The following is a 19,873-nucleotide window of genomic DNA, read 5'->3' on the forward strand; positions in this document are numbered from 1 at the left end:
CCACTTCCTGTTCTGGATTGACAGAAGGGGATCTTTGGTCCTGGGGGCTCTCCTGAGTCTCCTATTTATACTGTGCCTTTTGAGTGTATCTGGGGGACCAGGCTGAACCCTAAGGATCCTACTCCCCTCAAAGCTGTCTTCCCATATTCAACAACTATATATACAGGTACCTTCAGTTTTCTTTTTATTTTTAAACATTTTATTTACAAAAAAATTAATTTATTCTCAGAAATAAAACTCTTTTAAGGTGTAGCTTTTTTTTTCCAGAGACCTGGCTGGGGGGTGGGGAGGGGAAGGCGGGTGCAGGGATAAGGCAGAGGGAGGGGACCGGGAGGGGGCAGGGCCGGTGGGGATGGGGGAGAGTGGGGGCAGCAGATAGGTGGTCCTGGGGGAAGGTGGCAGAAATGAGTCTACAGTAGCCCTCCCACATAGGGCCAGCAGGCACTTTCCTAGACAGGAGGACAGAGGGCACAGGTGCCTCCTTGAGATGACACAGAGATGCAACTTGCAGGGGAAACAAGAATCGGGGAAAGGAGGAGACAGACAGACCCCCAGAGACGGGTAAATGAGGAGACCAAGAAAGACTGAAGCAGACCCAAGCCATGGATAAAAGAAGGAGGGAAGCAAGAAAGTGTTAGACATAGAGGAAGTCACCGACTGAGACCAGGAGGCCCAGAGAGAGGAAAGGAGCAGAGCGAGACCATACAAAGCAGAGAGAGAGACAGAGAGCTAGAGCGACGGAGCCAAAGAGGAGGCGACAGCGCGTGCTGCGCCCCCGCGCCCCGCGCTCAGGCCGGGCCCCCGGGCACCAGCTGGCCCAGGTCGCCCTCGGTGCGGCTCACCCACTCGCGGTAGAGGCCGCACACGCGGAAGCCCAGCACCTTGGCAAGGAAGGTGTCCGCGGCGGCGGCGGCGGTGGCCGGGGGCTCGGGCCAGGGCTCGGGCCGGGGCGCGCCGCCCGGGGCTCCCAGCGCGGCCAGCACGGCCTCCACGGCGGCGCCCAGGGCCCGGGCCTGGCGCGCCGCGTCCTCCAAGCGCCGCAGCAGGCGGGGTGCGCGCGGGTTGAGCTCGGCCTGGCGGCGGCGCACGGCGTCCAGCAGCGGGGGCAGCGCGTCCAGCGCCGCCGCGTCCAGCCGCAGCCGCTCCGGCGCGGGCAGGCCCGCGTGGCTCGGCGTCGGGGCGCTCAGGCCGGCCACCGGCTGCCGCGGCGGCGAGAAGCCCGGCAGCCCGAAGGGGTCTCCCTGGTGCTGCACCTGAGGAGACATGGGCGGTCAGCGGGGCGCCCTGAGGAGCGGGGCCAGGGGACCTCCTCCACCGAGCCTTCCACCTCGCCGGGGGCCTCAGTTCCCTCAATTCACAAAGGAATAATCCCTCCTCCCGGGGCTGCTGGGTTCAAGATAATACGAAGACACCAAAACCAACGTGGCCTTTCCCTCAGGGCCTTTGTTGCCTCATCTCTAAAATGGAGATACTAATAGTGTCAACTTCATTAGGTAGTTGGGAGCATGTAACGTGCTTAAGACAGGGTGTGTCCCGTGGGAAAAGCTAAATACATGCAAGCTCTTTTATTAATATCTTACAACCCAGGTTCAAGTCCTGTCATCACCACTTAGGAGATGGCTGTTTCCAGCAAAATTATTTCCCTTCTCTGAGCCTCAGTCATCTCATCTGTAAAATGGAGAAAGAGCTCCTTGTCCTGTCTTCTTACCAGGGGTCTCATGGGAGAATCATATGAGATAGTGCAGGGAGTCTGTTTCCCTCCCTTACTTCATTTCTTGTGTCTGGGCCCTCTCCCCACCCACCCCCACAGCACCAACTCTCACATGAATGAATAAATGAAAGATAAAGGTGAAAATGATTTGTAATTTGTAGAGTGCCATAATAATAACATTTATCCTACACTAGTCTCTTGCCTTTGGTTCAGGCATTGTACTTACAGCTGTAAACACCTCATTTCTTATCTTCCCAATAAAAGGTGTGATGATGATGATTTTGTAAATGAGGAAAGGAGCTAAAGAGGTATGTGACATACTCTGGGTCACCCATCTAGGAAGCAGCAGAGCTGGAATTTGAACCAGTGTTGGTAGGACTACAAAGCTAGTTCTACCTCTGTTATCCCAGGATCAGCTGTCATCATTGTTACATCATTGTTTTTAGTGTTATCATTACTACCCGGTGTCAGTTAGCAAGTTGATGGGCTTAGGTCTGTCTGATTCCAGACTATACCCTCTTCCCACAATACCAGGTTATTGGAGGAAACATCTGCCCTCTTCCCAAACAAAGATGTTAGCAGGTCCCCATTCTCTGTAAAGACCCCCTCTTGAGATGGAATTTTTACCCCAGATTGAAATCCCTTCTTGGCCTCTCTGAATATCCCAGCAATAGGAGTTTGCAGTTCGTCTTGTCCAACCACCTCCTTCTACTGCTGGGGAGACTGAGGACTATGAATGTGACTTGATGCAATCACCCAGCACCTAGAACTTGTGTTTACAGACTCTGAGGCCAGAGTTCTCTTCATTCTCCCAGGTTGCTTCTGACTTACAGAACTGAGGAAGGAGCCTGCAAGCAGAGGAGGATGGAGGGACATTTGGGGCACAAATAGGGGCGTCCTCCAATTTGCTGGGTGCCCAGAGTCAAGTTACTGTCCTTCTCGGGGCCCTGATTCCACAGCTGATAAATGAGATTGAGAAAGTGGGTGGTCGAGGACCCCTGGGATCTGTGCTTCCTGGTGATTCCCCAGCACCCCCCTCCCCCCAATTCCCACCCCCACTCACGTATTCCTGGAGCAGCTGCTCAGCATAGTTGGTGAGGAGGCAGGCAAGGCTGTGTGTCTGACGGATCTTGGCCTCCAGGTGAGAAAGGGGTGAGGAGTCAGCCTGGGGGTCTTCTGGTGGGAAAGGCAAGGAGAAATGAGGGCACCCAATCCCTACCCCTAGAGATCTCAGGTTGACTCCTTCCTAAAGGAACTCTACTCTGAATTCTTCAACTTTTAAGGCAGGGTCTGCCCCATACCAACAGAGGAAAAGTGACCTTAGGTTAGTGACTGTTGGTGGAACTTAACATCATTGAAGCTACAAAACTTTAGGAAACAACAAGCCCTTCATTTTACAGATCCGGAGAGCTAAGTCCCACTGGCTCCTTGATGCCCCTATGCCCCTTCTTATGGGTACCAGACGACATCAATGAATTAATGGCTGGCTCCGTGCAACACAAGCCAGAAGGTGGCATGCCAGGAGAGGATTATATTTCCCGAGATGCCTAGTGCGCCCAGATGCATGCTGGGGGATGTAGTCCTGGCACGGCACCTCCCGCCCCGCCCCCCGCCTAAGTTTCCCACCCCCTGTACCGATCCTCAGAGGCTTCGACTTTTGTCTCCTGCTGTCACTCACTGTCTTCGGTGGCCCAGAGACTTTCCCTCTCAACTCTACTCTTTTCGGCCCCCACCTCTGATTCTTTCCCAAGACTCACAGAGAAGGATCTAGGCGTCCAGTCCCTAGGCTGGACCCCAGTCCTCCCCAGGGTGGACTCGAACAGAGGGTCTGGCCGCTAAACCCAAATCCCTAAAAGCGCAGCCCCAGGTTCCTATCAACTCTGGAGTCCGCTCCCTTCCCGCAACTCACCCGCTCGTTACCTGACACCGGAGCCCCCCGCTCCTCCTCCCGGGTCGCTGCCCTCCCATCCTCGGGGTTGGCGGGGACCTTGACCCCGGCTCTAGCCCTTCTGGCCTCTCGGGAACCCGGAGTCCGGCCTCTCAGCCCCTTACCCAGACTTCCCTCCCTCCGGCTCATGCTGGCCCCAGGGTGATCCCGGTTCCCTCCACGCCCCCCTTCCGAAGCGGGGGAGAAGGGGTGAAGGGGTGGGGGCGTGGCCCGGGCGCAGCCAATCAGGGCCCAGACCCTAAACTTCCCCCCCCTCCCTTCCAGAAAAGATTCCTTGGCCCTGAGCTCAGATCCTAGATTTTTCGGGAAGGGGCCCGAAGTGGGAACCTGCTTGTTGGCATGGTGGGTTCGGGACCCGGGGCTGGGGGCGCTCGGACGAGGAGGCTAAATCGCCGACCTGGGGCAGGGCCTGGGGCTGCTTTTTGGGGAAAGCTGGGGGGTGGGGGAGGAGAGAGAGGCCGCGGGGGCTGGCAGGACGTGAATGTGCAGGCCCTCCCTCTTGGGGCTAAGTGAGGAGAGGGTGGCAGTGTGAGGAGACTGGGCGGAGCGTGGGAGGCCACGCAGTGGGGACCCTAGGGCTTGGGGCACACCTGCCCAGAGAAACACCTGGTCTATCTTAAACATGTTCCACCTGCTCGGCATAACCTTATTGTCATGCTGATATCCAGACTTCTCCCTCCCTCAAGCACATGCTGGTTGTCACACTTACCTGGAAGGAGATAATATCCCATCTCATCTCTCCTCACTTGGCCCAGGGACAGAACTCCACTGACACACATACATGAATACACTGAAGGGTAATGAGTACAGCCACTCATTCTCACACAGGATCAGGCCTCAGAGACAGGTACGGGAGGTCACAAGTTCACACTCACCAAGCTGGTGCAGACAAACCCTGAAAGGTCTGGGACTTATCCTCTTGATGATTCCCAAGCACCTCCTCTGTCCTGGGCCCTGGGCCTCAGAGATGATCCATACTGGATCTCTGCCCCATGAGGGGCTCACCGTCTGCTGGGGAGACCATAGACAATGACATCAGCAGGCAATGGGGTTTGTGAATGTAGGGAATGGAAAAAAAAGCCTGCATGTCTGTGAGGATGTTGACATAATCAGACAGTGGGTAGGATGAAGGAAGGAAGAAAGGAATTAACTGGCAGAAGGCACAGCAGGTGCAATTGATGCCAACCCTTGGTAGCAGCCACAGGCAAATGCTTATTCACAGCTCATGTTTATTCAGTGCTTACTATGTGCAGGGCTCTGTTTTAAGAGCTATACATGTATTAATTTACTTATTGCTCATAACCTCATAAAGTAGGTAATAGTAACACCCCAGTCTATAGATGAGGGAATAGAGATATAGAGATGCATGACTTGTCCAAGGTCACACAGCAAGGTGAGGCGGGGCTGGAATTTCACCTCTGTAATCTGTCTCCAGAGACAATCTCCTAACAACTTTGGGACACCTTCACTCTTCTGGACACGGCAATACCAGAACTCAGACCCAATAGCCACACCCTTGAAACACACACACACACACACACACACACACACACACACACCAAATTTAGACATGGTCATACCTCCTGACAAACACAGCTTCAAATAAAACCAACTAAGATACCCTCATTTTCTTTAAGTAAACTTCACAGAAGTATAATACACATGCAGAAAAGTGCACACATCACGAGTATAGAGTTCTACGGATTTTTGCAGAGTAAACACACCAGGGAACCAGCACCACATGGAGAAACATGACCAGCTCCCAGAAGCCCCCCTACTTTGCCCCCAATTATCCTGACTTCTCACCCCACTAATTCACTAATGTTTTGTTGGTTTGCAAACATCAGGTAAACGGAATCATACAGTGTGGACTCTGTGTCTGGCTTCTTTCACTCAAGATTTCCTTCCTGAGTCTCATTTCCCTTGTTGGGTGCAGCACGACATCAGTTACTTGCTGTGTCCGTGGTGTGAACAGGCTACAATTCCTTTTCCATTCTCCCACTGATGAGCATTTGGGTCGTTTCCAGTTTGGGGCTATTATGAACGGTGCTATGACTGTTCCAGTACGTGCCTCTGGGTGCTCCTACCTGGGCATTTCCGTGAGGAACTGACACCCTAGGAGGTGGAATCCCTGGATCATAGATAGGGTTGGCATCTGTTCAGCTTCACCAGAAACTGCCAGTTTTCTAAGTGGCTCTACCCATTCACATCCCCCAGAAATATAAGAGTTCCAAGTGCTTTACTTTTTCGCCTCCACTTGGTATGGTCTGTCATTTTCATTTTAGTCATTCTGGCGGGTGGAGAGCCACCCATGGTGGCAGTGCCAGGCCCCTAGTTGGCACTCAGTAAGTTGGGCAGCGAGCGTGGTGGATTCCTCCAAGCCGGTCGCACACCCACAGCGTGTCAGGGACGCCGCGCGCGGCGGACACACACCCGGACACAGACCCTCGCGTGCACTCCGTCGCCCACGTGGCCTGAACGCCCTGCCTCGGCCGGGCGGCGCGCGTCCAGGCGCCCACTGCACCCAACCCTCTCTCTCGGCTGCCGGCAGGGGGCGCTGCGCGTCCGGGAGCCCGAGGGGGCGGGCCCGGGGCGGGGCGGGGCGGGGCCGGCCGGGCTTCCAGGCCTGGGCTCTGGCCGCCCGCGCCGCCGGGCCGCTCCGGGGCCGGGCCGGGGCGGGGCGCGGCGCGGCGCGGCGGCAGGAAGCGGGGCGGGGACTCGCGGAGGCATTGGGAGGGAGGGCGCGGCCAACTCCCGGAGGGACAGCAGGCCGAGGGAGCAGCGCTCCGGCCTGGCGCCGAGCCTGAGCCCGCCGGACGGGAGGCGGCTCCGCCGCGGGCCCGGCCCCGGCCCCAGCCCCGCCAGCATGGCCGGCCGGACCGTGCGGGCCGAGACCCGGAGCCGGGCCAAGGATGACATCAAGAAGGTGATGGCGACCATCGAGAAGGTCCGGAGATGGTGAGCGCTGCCGCGGGGCCGGGGTCGGGACATGGCGGGTCCACCGCCCCCAAATGCATCTACACTCGCTTCGCCAGCTGTGGCCCCCAGGTGGCAGGCGTGTCTCCCAGCTGTACCCGGATCTACAGGGCTCTGTCGCGCTTCCCCGGGTAGTCCGCAGCCGTGCCTTCGCTGAGCTGACCCCCATTTGTGCCCCGCCCCCTAAAGCTGTGACATCCCGTCCCCTCAGTATGCCCCAATATATTCATTGCCCTGGTCCCAGCCAGGCTCATAGCTGTGCCTCCATCTATGCCCTGGGGTCTACAGGGGTCTCTTTCTCCCCATAACCATGCCCCATTAGCAAAGCTGGCCTTTCCCTCATGCTCCTCCCCCACCTCTGTAGGTACCCCCCAAATGTGCCCAGCTCCTGGGGGAGCACTCTCCCCCCCCAGGCCTCTCTGACCCAGCTACACCCTCACAGGGAGAAGCGCTGGGTGACTGTGGGCGACACTTCCCTTCGTATCTTCAAGTGGGTGCCAGTGGTGGACCCCCAGGAGGAGGTGAGCGAGCCCTGCCCCCCCCAGCCCTGCATCTGTGCAACCTCAGGCAAGCCCCTCCCCTCCCTGGCCTCCACCTCCAAGCCCCACTCCCAGACCTCAGATGCAGCAGCCCAGACAGATGGTAACGATTATTAGCCAGTCCCCGACCCCCCTACCCCCTTTTGCCTGCTCCAGGCCTCCAAGTCTGGACCTAACCCAGCAGACACAACCTCCTTCACCTTAGGCAGGGCCTTTTGCTTCTCTGTGCCTCAGTTTCCTTACTTGTACAGTGGGAGATTTGCAAACTAGAAAGCCTCTTGGGGCTCTGACCCGTACCCCTCTGACCCCCAGGAGCGACGCCGGGCAGGTGGCGGGACGGAGAGATCCCGCGGCAGGGAGCGGAGGGGCAGGGGTGCCAGTCCTCGAGGGGGTGGCCCTCTCATCCTGCTCGATCTCAATGGTATGTGGGGATCCTGGAACTTGGGGGGCTGTGGGCATTGATTGGGTGAAGGGACTGGGGGCCTAAGGCCCAACCCTCCTGGCTTCTTGCTCTCACAGATGAGAACAGCAATCAGAGTTTCCATTCAGAAAGCTCCCTGCAAAAGGGCACGGAGCCAAGCCCTGGTGGCACCCCCCAGCCCAGCCGCCCAGCATCGCCTGCTGGACCCCCGGAAGGGGTCCCTGAAGAGACTCAGCCCCCACGACTTGGCCAGGAGAGAGGTAGGACCAGGTGCCTCCCAGGAGCCCCTCCTCTGGGTCCTGTCCTCTCCAAAACTGAACTCACCAGCTTCCCCCATGCTTGCTCCCACTCCTGTGTGGCTTCCGGAAGGCCTTCCCTGACTCCTATAGAAACTCACCAACCTACGTCTAGCTACTGTCTGTTGCATTCCTCTGGCTCCTAAGGGCCTTAGACCCCTTATTACCATGTGAACTTTCCATGTAAATTTAATTTTGTACTACTTTAATGTCCTTCCCTACTCCATCTCACATCAGCTTCATGAAGCTCAGACCCATATTGATCTTGTTTGCAACTGTAGCTGCAGAACAGCACATGGCACACAGCAGGTGCTCAACAAATGTTTGTTGAGTGAATAAATAATAGTGATAATCATAAGAGTGATGAATAGTGATTTTGATGATAAGAGCTAGTATTTACTGAGCTCCTATCGTGTGTCAGTCCCTGTTCTAAGTACTTTACCCCATGAGGTAAGTATGTCCTCTTATGATCCCCATTTATAGATGAGGAAACTGAGGCCCAGAGAAGTGAGGTAGGTTGCCCAAGCTCACACAGCCAGAGCTGCACCGTCTTGGGTGTGGATCCTCCTCAGCCCCTCCCTCTTCCATACAGTCAATCCTGTCTGGTCAGTACCACCTTCCAAACGTCCCTACCGTCCTTTTCCTCCACAGGCCCTGCCTGGCCCTGGCCTCCCTATCTCTTGCTCACCCCTGGCTCCTGCCTCCTCACTGCTCTCCCCTCCTCCAGTCACCTCTACAAGGCTGCCAGGGCAACTTTTCTAAACCACAAGTTGTGGTGGTTTCCCTGCTTCAAAGCCTTCAGTGGCTCCCTGTGGCCTTTGATACCTCAGCTTGGCATTCACAGCCCTTTGTGAACCAGCCCCTGCTGACCTCATGGTCTCCCTCCAAGAACTCTGTACCTGGGGCCTGTGTGCGGACTTTGCCTGCACACCTCTGCACTGAGGGCTCTACCTGTATTATCTCATTGGATCCTCACCACAGTCTCATGTAGTAACTGCTGTTGTTATCCCCCATTTTCCAGATGGGCACACCGAGGCCCAGAGAAATTAAGTAGCTTACCCTGGGTCAGGATTTGAACCCAGGCAGCCCAACCCCAGAGTCTGTGCTCACTCAGCATACGTTCGCTCTGCCTAAGTTCGCTCTGCCTAAAACGTGCCCTGCCTCCCCACTGACCTGATAAAACCCTACTCGCCCTTAAGATCCCACAGACATGCTCCTTCCTCTGTTCTGCCTCCTGGACAGTGGGTTCATGGCTCCTTTCTCAGTGCTCCCTGGCCCTCCGGCTAATGTGATTGGTGCCTGTTTGTGTGTGTCTCCCCCAACTGGTCTGTGCTCCTGGCACAGCGGCTGGCTGATCAGGGAATGCCTGTTAACTTGACATTCCAGATCCTGGGGGCATAACCGCAGGTGGCACCGATGAACCCCCGATGCTGACCAAGGAGGAGCCTGTTCCAGAACTGCTGGAGGCTGAGGTGAGAGAGGCCAGAAGGCTGGACTTCCGGGTCTTGGAGGGAATTGGGGGCTCTGGGGCAGCCAGGGTCTGGGAGGCTGCACTCCTGAAGTCCAGGATGGAAACGTAGACAGGATGCAGCTAAAGGCTTGGAAGCTAGATTTTGGGGACCAAAAAAGGAAAGGGCATTTTAGAAACAGCCAACCTCCTGAGGGCTGGACCAGGGCAGATTTAAGACCATTAAAAGATCGTGGTGTTCCTACACTCCTCCAGGTTTTTTTTTTTTTTTTTTTTTTTTTTTAAATCCTAAACTGTAAACTTTGCTGAAGAGAGTTCCGGACAAAGTTCTGATTTTTCTCACTAGGATTACCTTGATGAATTTTTCAGAAATGTCAGTTTCTTGCCCCAAACAGTGCTGTTGGTTTGGTCGTTTCCGGTGCCCTTCTTAATCTGCATTTTGGGTCCCTGGCCCCAGGCTGAAGTCCTGGGCCGGGAGGGGAGTGGAGTGGAGGCTTTGGAGAAGGCAGAGGCCAGGAGGCTGGATTCGGGTGGAGCTCATGCCTGTCCACCCTTCCTCTCCAGGCCCCTGAAGCTTACCCCGTCTTTGAGCCAGTGCCACCTGTCCCCGAGGCAGCCCAGGGTGACACAGAGGACTCGGAGGGCGCCCCCCCACTCAAGCGCTTCTGCCCAAATGCCCCTGACCCCTGAGAAGCCGGCCTGCCTGCCCTGCTGCCCCAGGGGCCCCCTTGGCTTTTTACAAATAAAGACCCTTTTGTAATTTTGTGTCATGTCGTTTCCCCGTCAGGGCTGGGGAGGGTCTTTTGGAGATAGTTTTGGCCCATGCTCCATTTCTCAGATGGGGTCACTGAGGCTCTGAGAGGACCTTCCTGTAGTCACACCATGAATCAGACATGGAGTTGGGGCTTGAGTCAGGACCTTCCCCCCTGACACTGCCGCAGCCCTGCCCTCTCCCCCTTACCTTTGATATCCACCCTGACCTTACCCCTCCCCTTCAGGGAATTCCCTTTTCACCCCCACCCCCGAGCCTTCCCCTGGGCCCAGCAATTATCAAAGCTCTGGGCAGCTAGGTCTAGAATTCCCGTTCACTTAGGGGCCTGGGGTGACGCAACCCGTTCATTATAGAGCTCACCGTGTCCAGACATTTGGCAAAGAAAATTCAGTAAAAGCCCAGTCCCTGCCCTTGGGAAGCCTACAGCATCATGCCTGCCTGCCTTTGCTTAGCCCCATGCTTCCCGTTGAGTCCTCTGAGCCCCCAGCTCAATCACTACTTCTTCCAGGAAGCCTTCCCTGACCCCAGGGTTAGTCAGTTTACCCTCTTGGGCTCCCACAACCCCCTGGGCTTCCCACCCTTTGTCTCAGCATTTTTCAGGCTGGTTGGGGATTGCTGGTTTGTGTGTCTGTCTTGCCCACTAGTCTGTGGGCTCCTGAAAGCACAGCGGGATCCCCAGCCTTGCCCAGCATAGCACTGGGCACGGAGCACTCACAGCAATTGTTTGATGAATGGATAAAGAAATGAATGGGCAAGGGGTGTCCAGGAAGGCTTTTCTGAGGTGGGCTCTGAGACATGATCTGAAATCAGAAGGCCTGGTTCTGTTACTCACGATGGTGTGGTGCTAGGCAGGCCATTTCCCTTCTCTGAGCCATAGTTTGTTCATCTGATCAATGGAGGCAAGAACTAGGTCTCACCTAATGGTTTATGGGAACCTTCAAATAACATAAGGCCCCTCACTCAGGGTCTGCAAGAGAGAGAGAGTCAGGTGTATTCACCCTATTTTTATTTTTAACAAAGGAAGAGACTGAGGTTCAGAGAAGACCAAATTGGAACTTTTAAAGCACCTTTCAAAAATGTAGGGGTGTTTCCTGATAGCACTGGTAGTAGCAATAGTGGAACCAGGGCTGCCAGGGGAGCCAGGTGTGCAGTGGTGTGATGTATTCGTTTCCTATGGCTGCTGTAACAAATTACCACAAACTCAGTGGCTTAAAACAACACAGATTTATCATTGTATCAATCTGGAGGTCAGAAGTCCAAAATCAGTCTTTTTGGGTAAAGTCAGGATGTAGGCAGGACTAGTTCCTTCCAGAGGCTCTTGGGGAAAACCCACTTCCTTGCCTTTTCCAGCTTCTACAGGGCTCCTGCAATCCTTGGCTTGTGTATCCTTCCTCCATCTTCAAATCCAGTAACATAGCATCGCCCAGTCTCTCTCTCTCTGCTTCTATCATCACGTCACCTTCTCTGTCTTTGGCCCTCCTGCCTCTCTCTTATAAGAAGACTTGTGATCCCACTGGCCCCACCCAGATGCTCCAGGATAATCTGCCCATCTCTAGATCCTTAAGTTCGTCACAGCTGTAGAATCCTATTTGCCATGTACAGAAGCATATTCACAGGTTCCGGGAATGGGGGCATGGACATTTTTGGAGGGCCATTACCTGGCCTGCCACGTGTGGTAATGATGGCAGCCCTTTCCTGGGTATGTGACCCACCTCATTCCTCACCTCAGCCTTCCCCCAAGGTGATGAGAACTCTCTGTTCAGTGCCTTGTATGAGCTAGTGGTATGGTGTTAAGGCCCTGGGTTTAAATCTCAGTACCTCCACCTCCATTCACTGTGTGACCATGAGCTAATGACTTAACCTCTTCATGTCTCATTTTTCTCATCCATCAAATGGGGATATTAGTAGCTTCAGCCTGATGAAACTACTATAGGATTTTAAATGAGGCAATACATGGAGGGCTCTTGGCTTGGCACATAGTGAGGGCTCAGTGAATGCAGCTATCTTTTCTATTATCTCATTTCATAGACAAGGATCCCAGGAGGTGGGGCTAAAAGCCAGAGATGCGGCTGGGGAGGTGGGGGCCTGGCTGTGAAGGGGGCATCCATTTCTGAGCGGCCTCAAGAGGCTGAGGTTTGAGTCTCCCCTATTCTGGTCCCTCTCCTGGCTGCAGGACTCAGACATCTGTCCCTGAGCCCCAGGCCTGTCCCCACTCTCTCTGCAGCCCATTCTGTGTCCTGGTTTAAAAGGTACCTCTTCCATAGCCACACCCTGCACCCATCACCTTGCTATGCTCCCCACCCCCTCCAATGTCCACACCCTTTCTTGGGAAATTCCTCCAGCCCTGGCTCTTGGGCCCTGGCCTCTAGGATCTCCATCCATCCTTGACCACTCTCTCCTCTTCCCAATTCCGTGTTTCCTGCCCTGACCTAGCTCTTGTCTTCATGACACACTCCTTGCTGGGTCCCACCTACCCCCAACTCTCTGTTTTAGTTTCCTAGCTGCTAAAACAAATATCACACAATGGGTTGGCTTGGCCACAGGAGTTTATTGTCTCACAGTTTCAGAGGCTAGAAGGCTTGCTTTCTCCTGGGTCAACATCTTCTGGCTGGCCTTGGCTTTTTTGTCACATGGCAATGCACATAGTGGCATCTTCTTTCTCTTCTGGGTTCTGCTGAATTCCAGCTTCTGCCCACTCCCACCAGCTTCTCTCTCCCTCTGATTTGCGCTCTGTTTATAAAAGACTCCAGTAATCGGATTAAAAACCAACCTGATGCAGCTGGGTCGCACCTCAACTGAAGTAACATCTTGAAGACATCTTATTTACAATTGGTCCACATCCACCAGCATGCAGACCAAGACCAAGAATATGTCCAAACCGGGGGGAACAATTCAATCCACCACCTTCTCCAAGTTCTTCTCCCAACCTCCAGACTCAAAGAGCAAAATGCTTGCTTGACATCAAGATCACCAGGATGCCCCACAGACCCTCAGCTTCATCTTCCGTGTAGCCCATTCATTCCCACCTTCCCTGAACTTGTGAAGGGCACCACAATTCCAGGAGTTGGCCAAAATGGGAACGAACACCCAGGAGTCTTGAGTCAACTGCTTCCACTTCATCCCCCCAGGCCCCTTGACCCATAATGTCCTCTTCACTTTGGATCCCAAATGATTATCTGGTCTGCCTCTTTCTCCCATGACCTGCTGCTTTATTGCAGGCCGACAAAACTATTTTCACAGCTTCCTTTTGAGTCTCCCTACTTCACTCTTGCCCATTCCCAGTCCATTCTCTGCTTGGCAGCTGGGCCATCTTTCAGACTTGCAAATCTGTCCCTGACACTGCCCCTGGTTGAAACTTTCCTGTGCTCATTACCTGCAGGGTGGCACCCACACTCTCCACTTCCACCCCACCCCTGCACGGCTACCCCCGGACTGTTTACGATAATCACCACCATACCCTGCTGCCTCTCCCCTCTGGGGCTTTGTTTATGCTGTTTGCTGTGCCAGGATGGCCCTTCTCATCCCTCTTCACCTGGTAGATGCCTGCTTGTCTTTCAGCCCTCAGCTTCCCTGTGGTGTCTTCTCTTTTCCTTCCTGCCCCCACCCTGTCTTCTGCCGTTTCTCGGCCCACTCAGGGCTGTTTTCTAGTGGTCTGTGTCTGCTTTGGTTTCCCACCCCAGGCCGGGAGCTCTGTGAGGTCAGGGAACGAGTTCCTTTGTTCATATTGACAAGTATTTACTGTGGACCTCCTATGTGCTGGTCACTGTTCTAGGCCCAGGGAATATGACATGAACAAAACAGAAAAGAAATTATAAGTACTCGGGAAAAAATAAAGCAGAGTAAGGAAGTGGGGAAAGGGTGGGTTGTGATTTTAAATAAGGAGGCCGGGGGTGGCCTGACCGAGGAGACGTTTGCAGAAAAGCTTGAAGGAGATGAGGGGGGGCCGTGCTGGGAGAAGAGCCAGTGCAAAGGCCCTGAGGAGGAGCTCAGGCCACGAGATCCCTGTGGCTGGAGTAGGGGAGGAGGGCGAGGGCACTGGGGTGGGGGTGGGGGAGGGTCAGGCCAGCTGGGGCCTCACAGGCCTGGCAAGCCTATCTGCATTCAAACTAGGAGAGTTTTGAGAATACAAGAGGGTGCTATTGATAATTATGCCAAGATAACAGGTAGAAACTGGGACATCTGGAATGTATGGTCATCCTGTGTGGGGGCCCCTGGCAGGGCTGTGAGTCTTATAAGATGAGCCACCAAGGAGAACATTGGAATTAGTTTTTCTTCCCCCTCACATTTTATTATGAAGAGTTCTAAACACACAGCAAAGTCGAAAGAACTGTACATGAACACCCATCTACCCACCACCTAGATTCTGTCACTCCCATTTTGCTATATTTGTTTTATCACATTTCCTTATCCAGTCCATCCATCTTTTTTTTTTGGATACACTTCAAAATAAGTTGCAGACGTTGGCATACTTCCCTCTAAACTCTTCAGCAGGTACATCCTCAATTCGAGTCCAGTATTTATTTACAGTTTTGGTTTTTTTTTCCCCTTGAGGTTAAATATCCATCTAGTGAAATGCATGGATTTTAACTGTATAATTCAGTGAGTTTTGTACATCTGCATAATGCAAACTCTTATCAAAATATAGAACATTACTATCACCCCAGAAAGTTCCCTGTCCCCAACTCCCCCTAGGCAACTACTATTCTCACTTTTTTTAAACCACAGACTAGATTAGCCTGTTCTAGAACTTCATGTAAATGGAATCAGATAGTATGCTTTGTGTCTGTCTTCTTTTGCTCACTGTGATGCTTCTGAGAGCCATCCATGTTGCATGTATCGGTAGTTTGTTCCTTTAGATTGCTGAGTTGTTTTCCACAGACTTGGGTTTGAACAAGATCATTCTGTGGGGTGGAGAAGAGATGGGTCCACGTCCTCTCTCTATCCTAGCTCCCTGCACAAGCCTGTGAAGCCTGGGGCTCAGAGCCCTGGGTGAGCACACCCCAGGGAGATGAACAGCCTTTTCCCAGGGACTTCCTAGAATGGGGAAGTCTATGGCTTTAGTCCCCCCAGAAATCTAGGGAGACAGAACTATATCGGGGCAAGACCTAAGGTGATCAAACATCCCAGTTTGCCCAGGTTTTAGCTCTGAACGTTCCATGTCCCAGGGAACCCCTCAGTCCTGGACAAACTGGGGTGGCTGATCACGTAGGCAGGATCCCTCTGTTGCCTCTGGGGTTCCAGGCCCCTTCCCACCTCAGACCACACCCCCTTCCTTAATCGCCATTCTGGCTGCTACTCCCTTAAAACCTCCCATGGCTCCCCATTGGCACTGGCTGGCAGGTCAAAGGATGTACTCTGCCCATGGCAGTGGTTCTCAAACATCACTGCAGATTGAAATCCCCTGGGGATCTTTAAAAATTGACCCCTGGCTCCTACCCCCAGACATTTTTAATTGGTATCGGGTATGATGTGGGCATTGGAAATTTTTTTTAAGTTTCTTATTTTGAAATAATTTCATTCTTACAGGAAAGTTGCAAAAATAATACAGAAACAATACAAAAAACTCCAACATAACCCCACACAGATATTCAGATTTTCCAACTATTACCATTTTCCCACATTTGTCCCATTATTCTAGCTGTCTATTTTCTATACATTTGAGAGTAGGTTGCATATCTCAGGGCACTGTAATTTTTTAAAGCTTTCCAGGTGATGTTAACATTTGGGAACTACTCACCAACAGACATGTTTGCTTGGCCTACCTGGTGTTGCATATGCTGCTAACATTTAAAATCAAGTATTTCATATAAAAATCTGGACTCCCAGCTACCCCAGACCCAGAAAGTCTGAGCCTGCCCCCAGCGTGGTAATCAAGAGTGGGGCAGAGCCTTGGCCTCATTGGCTGCCCCTGGAGGTAGAGTGTGGTCTCTCCAGGTGCCAGGGTCCTTGCCAGGCCCCAGCGTCGTGTTACTTCCTCTTCTCTGTATGTGCACGTGCACGTCTCACAGGTTACATCAGAGCTCCTCATCCATGCATCTGAGGTCTTGCTCCCCTCCTCACTATTGTTTCCAGGAAGATGCATCAAGCTTCTTGCCCTCCAGCCTTCTGTACCTCCTGGCCCTTTCACACCTGTCTTTGCCCAGGCAGCTCCGTACCTTGACAGACTGGCCCTGCTCAATCTGCCCGCCTCTCTTGCCTGTCTCCACCACACTCTGCCATCTGACACACAGAAATCTTTTAGTTCCTGAAGCTAGCCAGGCTATTTCCCACCTTAGTGCTTGCTGCTCCCTCTGCCTGGAAAGCTCCTTCCTTCCTTTTTCTTCCAGGCCAAAACCTACTTGTCTTTCAGGCCTTGTCTTAGATCTCACCTCCTCTAGGAAAGTTCAAAGGAGGTCAGGTCCCTGGTTAGTCACTGTGCTTCCCCTTTTCTCACCTCCCTGGTTAGAACAAGGCCACATCCCTCTTGTTCATCTCTGTCCTCCTAGGGCTTGGTAAACAGTAGGTACTCATTAATGATAAATAAGTGAAAGAAAAAAGGCAAGCACATCTCTCCTCCACTGGGAAAATCCTACTCCTTTTGTTGGTTACTGTTCTACCATAGCATTCAACTCTCCGTTCTCCTGAAACTCAAAAAGGTCACTGAGATCAGGTGATCAATGGAGTTCCGTCTCAGAGCGGGCCCAGTGGGTCCCAAACCCATCTTGTGTTTATTTTCTCAGTTCCGGAATGCATCATGGGAATTGGTATAGCAACCGGGAGAGGGTCCACATGGGTTGACTGGGTCTTGGCACTGCTTTGAAGGCAGAACTGCATCTGGCTTGTGACCCCAGGGTCCCACACAGGGCAGGCATGGGGGCAGGGCACGGGGACTTACTGCCCCATCTCTTATATTTGCCTATTGATATCGCTCTGGGATGGCTTTTGTGCCCATCCCTCCTTTGTTCCTCTAATCAGCTCTGGGAGGCAGCTGTGTGTGGTGAAGTGGAGGGGCAGGAATAGAGGCATCCGGGATTCAAACCGATTTGTACTGGATTTTGGAAAGTTACTTTCCCTGTCTAAACCTCAGTTGCCCTATCTGAAAGATGGAGCCGATTATCTTTTCCTCATCTTTGGGTTCATCCGTCTTTAAACCACATGGAACAGCGTGAACAAGTGCAATGCATGCACCTGAGAAGCTATATGCAAACGAAAGTTTTCTAAAATGACTATTGTAAACTTTTAATTTTTAGAATCACAGTAGTATTGCAAGCACTCTAGGAAATTAGGAAATGCTGTGCCAAAGGGAAGAAAGCAAAACTCTGTTGTAATCTGAAATAACCCCGGTTGAAGCTTTAGTGTATGTACTTTTAACATCTGAGGGAGCCGAGAAGCGGCTGGGATAAATGAAACCTGTCCAAAATGGGGCGCCTGGGTTCTGGCTCGGCTGCTGTATGACTTCAGTCGCCTGGTCTGAGAATGGGATCCACAAGACCCTGCTTCCTTCCCAGCGTCTTGTGAGGCTCGGAGGAAACAAAGGAGGGGAACGTGGCTCGGCGACTGGCCGAGCCCGGTGAGAGCCGTAGCGCCTGTGGGAAGAGTTAAGGCCACCGAGCGCCGCACTCCGGCGTCCTAGAGAGGCCGAGGGCGGACTTCCGGCGCGGGCGGCGGGCCAGGAAGTCGCGGTGGAGCCCCTATGATTTGCGCGGGGGCCGGAGGCTCTTTGGGATCCTGCCGGGCTTCTTTGGGATCCTTACCCAATGTGTGCAGCTGGGCATGTGTGGGTAGAAGACTGCATCGCTAAGCCTCTTTCTGCACTGCGTTGGGACAGGCTATGCTGGCGTGTCCCCATCCTCCGAGTTAGGGACCCTCTATTTTGATCCTGGGCGGCATTTTAGTCCCCTCTGGGCCTCGGTGACCCGGGCTGTACAATGGGCGTGAGGATCCTGGGGCTAGCCGAAGACAGTGGGCTTCTTCAAATGACTTACACTTTGGAATCCAATGCATCCCTATTTTACAGTCAAGAAAACAGACCCTGAAAAAGGAAGTTACTTTTTTTAAAAATTCAGTTTTATTGAGATATATTCACACACCATACAGTCATCCATGGTGTACAATCAACTGTTCACAGCACCATCATACAGTTGTGCATTCATCACCCCAATCTATTTTTGAACATTTTCCTTAAAACAGAAAGAATCAGAATGAGAATAAAAAATAAAAATCAAAAAGAACACCCAAATCCTCCTCCCCATCTCACCCAATTTTTCATTTAGTTTTTGTCCCCATTTATCTACTCATCCATCCATACACTGGATAAAGGGAGTGCTATCCACAAGGCTTTCACCATCACACTGTCACCCTTGTAATCTACATTGTTATACAATCATCTTCAAGAGTCAAGACTACTGGGTTAGAGTTTGGTAGTTTCAGATATTTACTTCTAGCTATTCCAATACATTAAAGCCTAAAAAGTGTTATCTATATAGGAAGTTACTTTTGAATACCAAAGGCATACTTTCCCACCAGCTCAATCCAGTTAGTGCCACGTCTCTTGATTTCTTGCTCTGCTGCTCCCGGAAGAGGCTAAGAACATTTCTGATAACTGCCGTTATTGAGCGCTTACTATGTGTCAGCCACATTATGTACACTATCTCCTCTCATCCTTAATGTACCCAGAAGCCAGGTGCTATCCCTATTTTACAGATAAGAAAATTGAGGCTCAGAGAGGGTGATTTCTCCAAAGTCACAAAGTGGGTTAGTGGCTGAGTAGAGAAAGCTATAAAACCCAGGTTTATCAGAGCTTGACTGAATAGAAAAAAAAAAAAAAAAAAAAGATTTGATTGGCAAATCTATTTTTCTAAATATTAGCTAACATTGAGAGTGCTTACTACTGAATCCCTTCATGAATGGCCAGGTGCTTACCACTGGGAGATAATAGGATGATCCTCTACACAAGGAGAGAGAATTGGATTTAACACCTCTCATTCACACACACATACTCACACATAAAATCATCTTGATATAATTCACATATCCATTGAAAGTGTACAACTCCGTGGTTTTTTGTGTATTTACAAAAGTTGAGCCCCCATCACCACAATCAGTTTTTAAACATTTGCATCACCCCTAAAAGAAACTGTACCTATTATTAGTCACTCCCCATCTTCCTCCCTCCCTCCCAAGCCTCAGACCACCACTAGTTTTTCTATATATACAGATTTGCCTATTCTGGACATTTCATAGAAGACCATATGACCTTTTGTGACTGGGGTAATTTCCTTTTTTAAAAGTCCTGGCCTTGAGCTCAGAGCTTTGGCCTGTAACCACAGCCAACAAGAACTGAGTAACATGGTTTTGATTTTGTTGTATTTTGTTGTATTCTAGAGTAAGTTTTATGGCAGTGTTCCAGTTTCCTTTTTGAACAAATTCACTTCATTAAAAAAGTGAGTTGATATTTTTAGAAGAAAAGATTAATAGTATAGGTGGTGCACATATATGTCAAAGTTTGGGAAGGTGGGACGTGAATGAAATTTGGAAAACACTGGATTGTCTGATATAATGTTCTCCAGGACATAGTTTGAAAACCACACTATTATTTCATTTCATCCTTCTGACAACTCCTGTGAGGAAGCTCATCATTTTACTGATGAGGAATCAGGTTCAGAGAAGTTAAATAACTTGCCCAAGGTCACAGAACTAGTGACAACCTAGACTTAACCTAATTTTTATCTTATTCCAAAGGCCACCTGCTTACCAACTCTAG

The 19,873-nt window shown here is 52.0% G+C and overlaps 2 protein-coding genes across 2 annotated transcripts; one reads left to right on the forward strand and one right to left on the reverse strand.

The window, feature by feature from the left end:
• Positions 1-311: 311 nt before the first annotated feature.
• On the reverse strand, positions 312-3,807 carry LOC119517789 (cardiotrophin-1-like). Its single transcript, XM_037814787.1, has 3 exons — positions 3,764-3,807; positions 2,775-2,887; positions 312-1,253 (listed from the first exon to the last, which is right to left on the reverse strand). The coding sequence occupies exons 1-3, from the start codon at positions 3,786-3,788 to the stop codon at positions 789-791; spliced, it is 603 nt and encodes a 200-aa protein (XP_037670715.1). The 5' UTR covers positions 3,789-3,807; the 3' UTR covers positions 312-788.
• A 2,557-nt stretch (positions 3,808-6,364) lies between these two features.
• On the forward strand, positions 6,365-10,119 carry BCL7C (BAF chromatin remodeling complex subunit BCL7C). Its single transcript, XM_037814739.1, has 6 exons — positions 6,365-6,617; positions 7,078-7,156; positions 7,487-7,595; positions 7,694-7,855; positions 9,278-9,363; positions 9,924-10,119. The coding sequence occupies exons 1-6, from the start codon at positions 6,526-6,528 to the stop codon at positions 10,047-10,049; spliced, it is 654 nt and encodes a 217-aa protein (XP_037670667.1). The 5' UTR covers positions 6,365-6,525; the 3' UTR covers positions 10,050-10,119.
• The last annotated feature ends 9,754 nt before the right edge of the window (positions 10,120-19,873 follow it).

This window comes from Choloepus didactylus, chromosome 21 (genome assembly GCF_015220235.1).
Source record: "Choloepus didactylus isolate mChoDid1 chromosome 21, mChoDid1.pri, whole genome shotgun sequence".
Taxonomy (NCBI): domain Eukaryota; kingdom Metazoa; phylum Chordata; class Mammalia; order Pilosa; family Megalonychidae; genus Choloepus; species Choloepus didactylus.

What these genes read in the sequence shown, in the direction of transcription:
- LOC119517789 (XM_037814787.1), bottom strand. Translation starts at nt 3,788, where the DNA reads ATGAGCCGGAGGGAGGGAAGTCTGG. An exon ending in CCGGAGGGAGGGAAGTCTGG is followed by an intron (nt 2,888 to 3,763) that starts GTAAGGGGCTGA and finishes CTTTCCCACCAG; the next exon opens with AAGACCCCCAGGCTGACTCC. An exon ending in AGCAGCTGCTCCAGGAATAC is followed by an intron (nt 1,254 to 2,774) that starts GTGAGTGGGGGT and finishes ATGTCTCCTCAG; the next exon opens with GTGCAGCACCAGGGAGACCC.
- BCL7C (XM_037814739.1), top strand. Translation starts at nt 6,526, where the DNA reads ATGGCCGGCCGGACCGTGCGGGCCGAGACCCGGAGCCGGGCCAAGGAT. An exon ending in ATCGAGAAGGTCCGGAGATG is followed by an intron (nt 6,618 to 7,077) that starts GTGAGCGCTGCC and finishes ACACCCTCACAG; the next exon opens with GGAGAAGCGCTGGGTGACTG. An exon ending in CATCCTGCTCGATCTCAATG is followed by an intron (nt 7,596 to 7,693) that starts GTATGTGGGGAT and finishes TTGCTCTCACAG; the next exon opens with ATGAGAACAGCAATCAGAGT.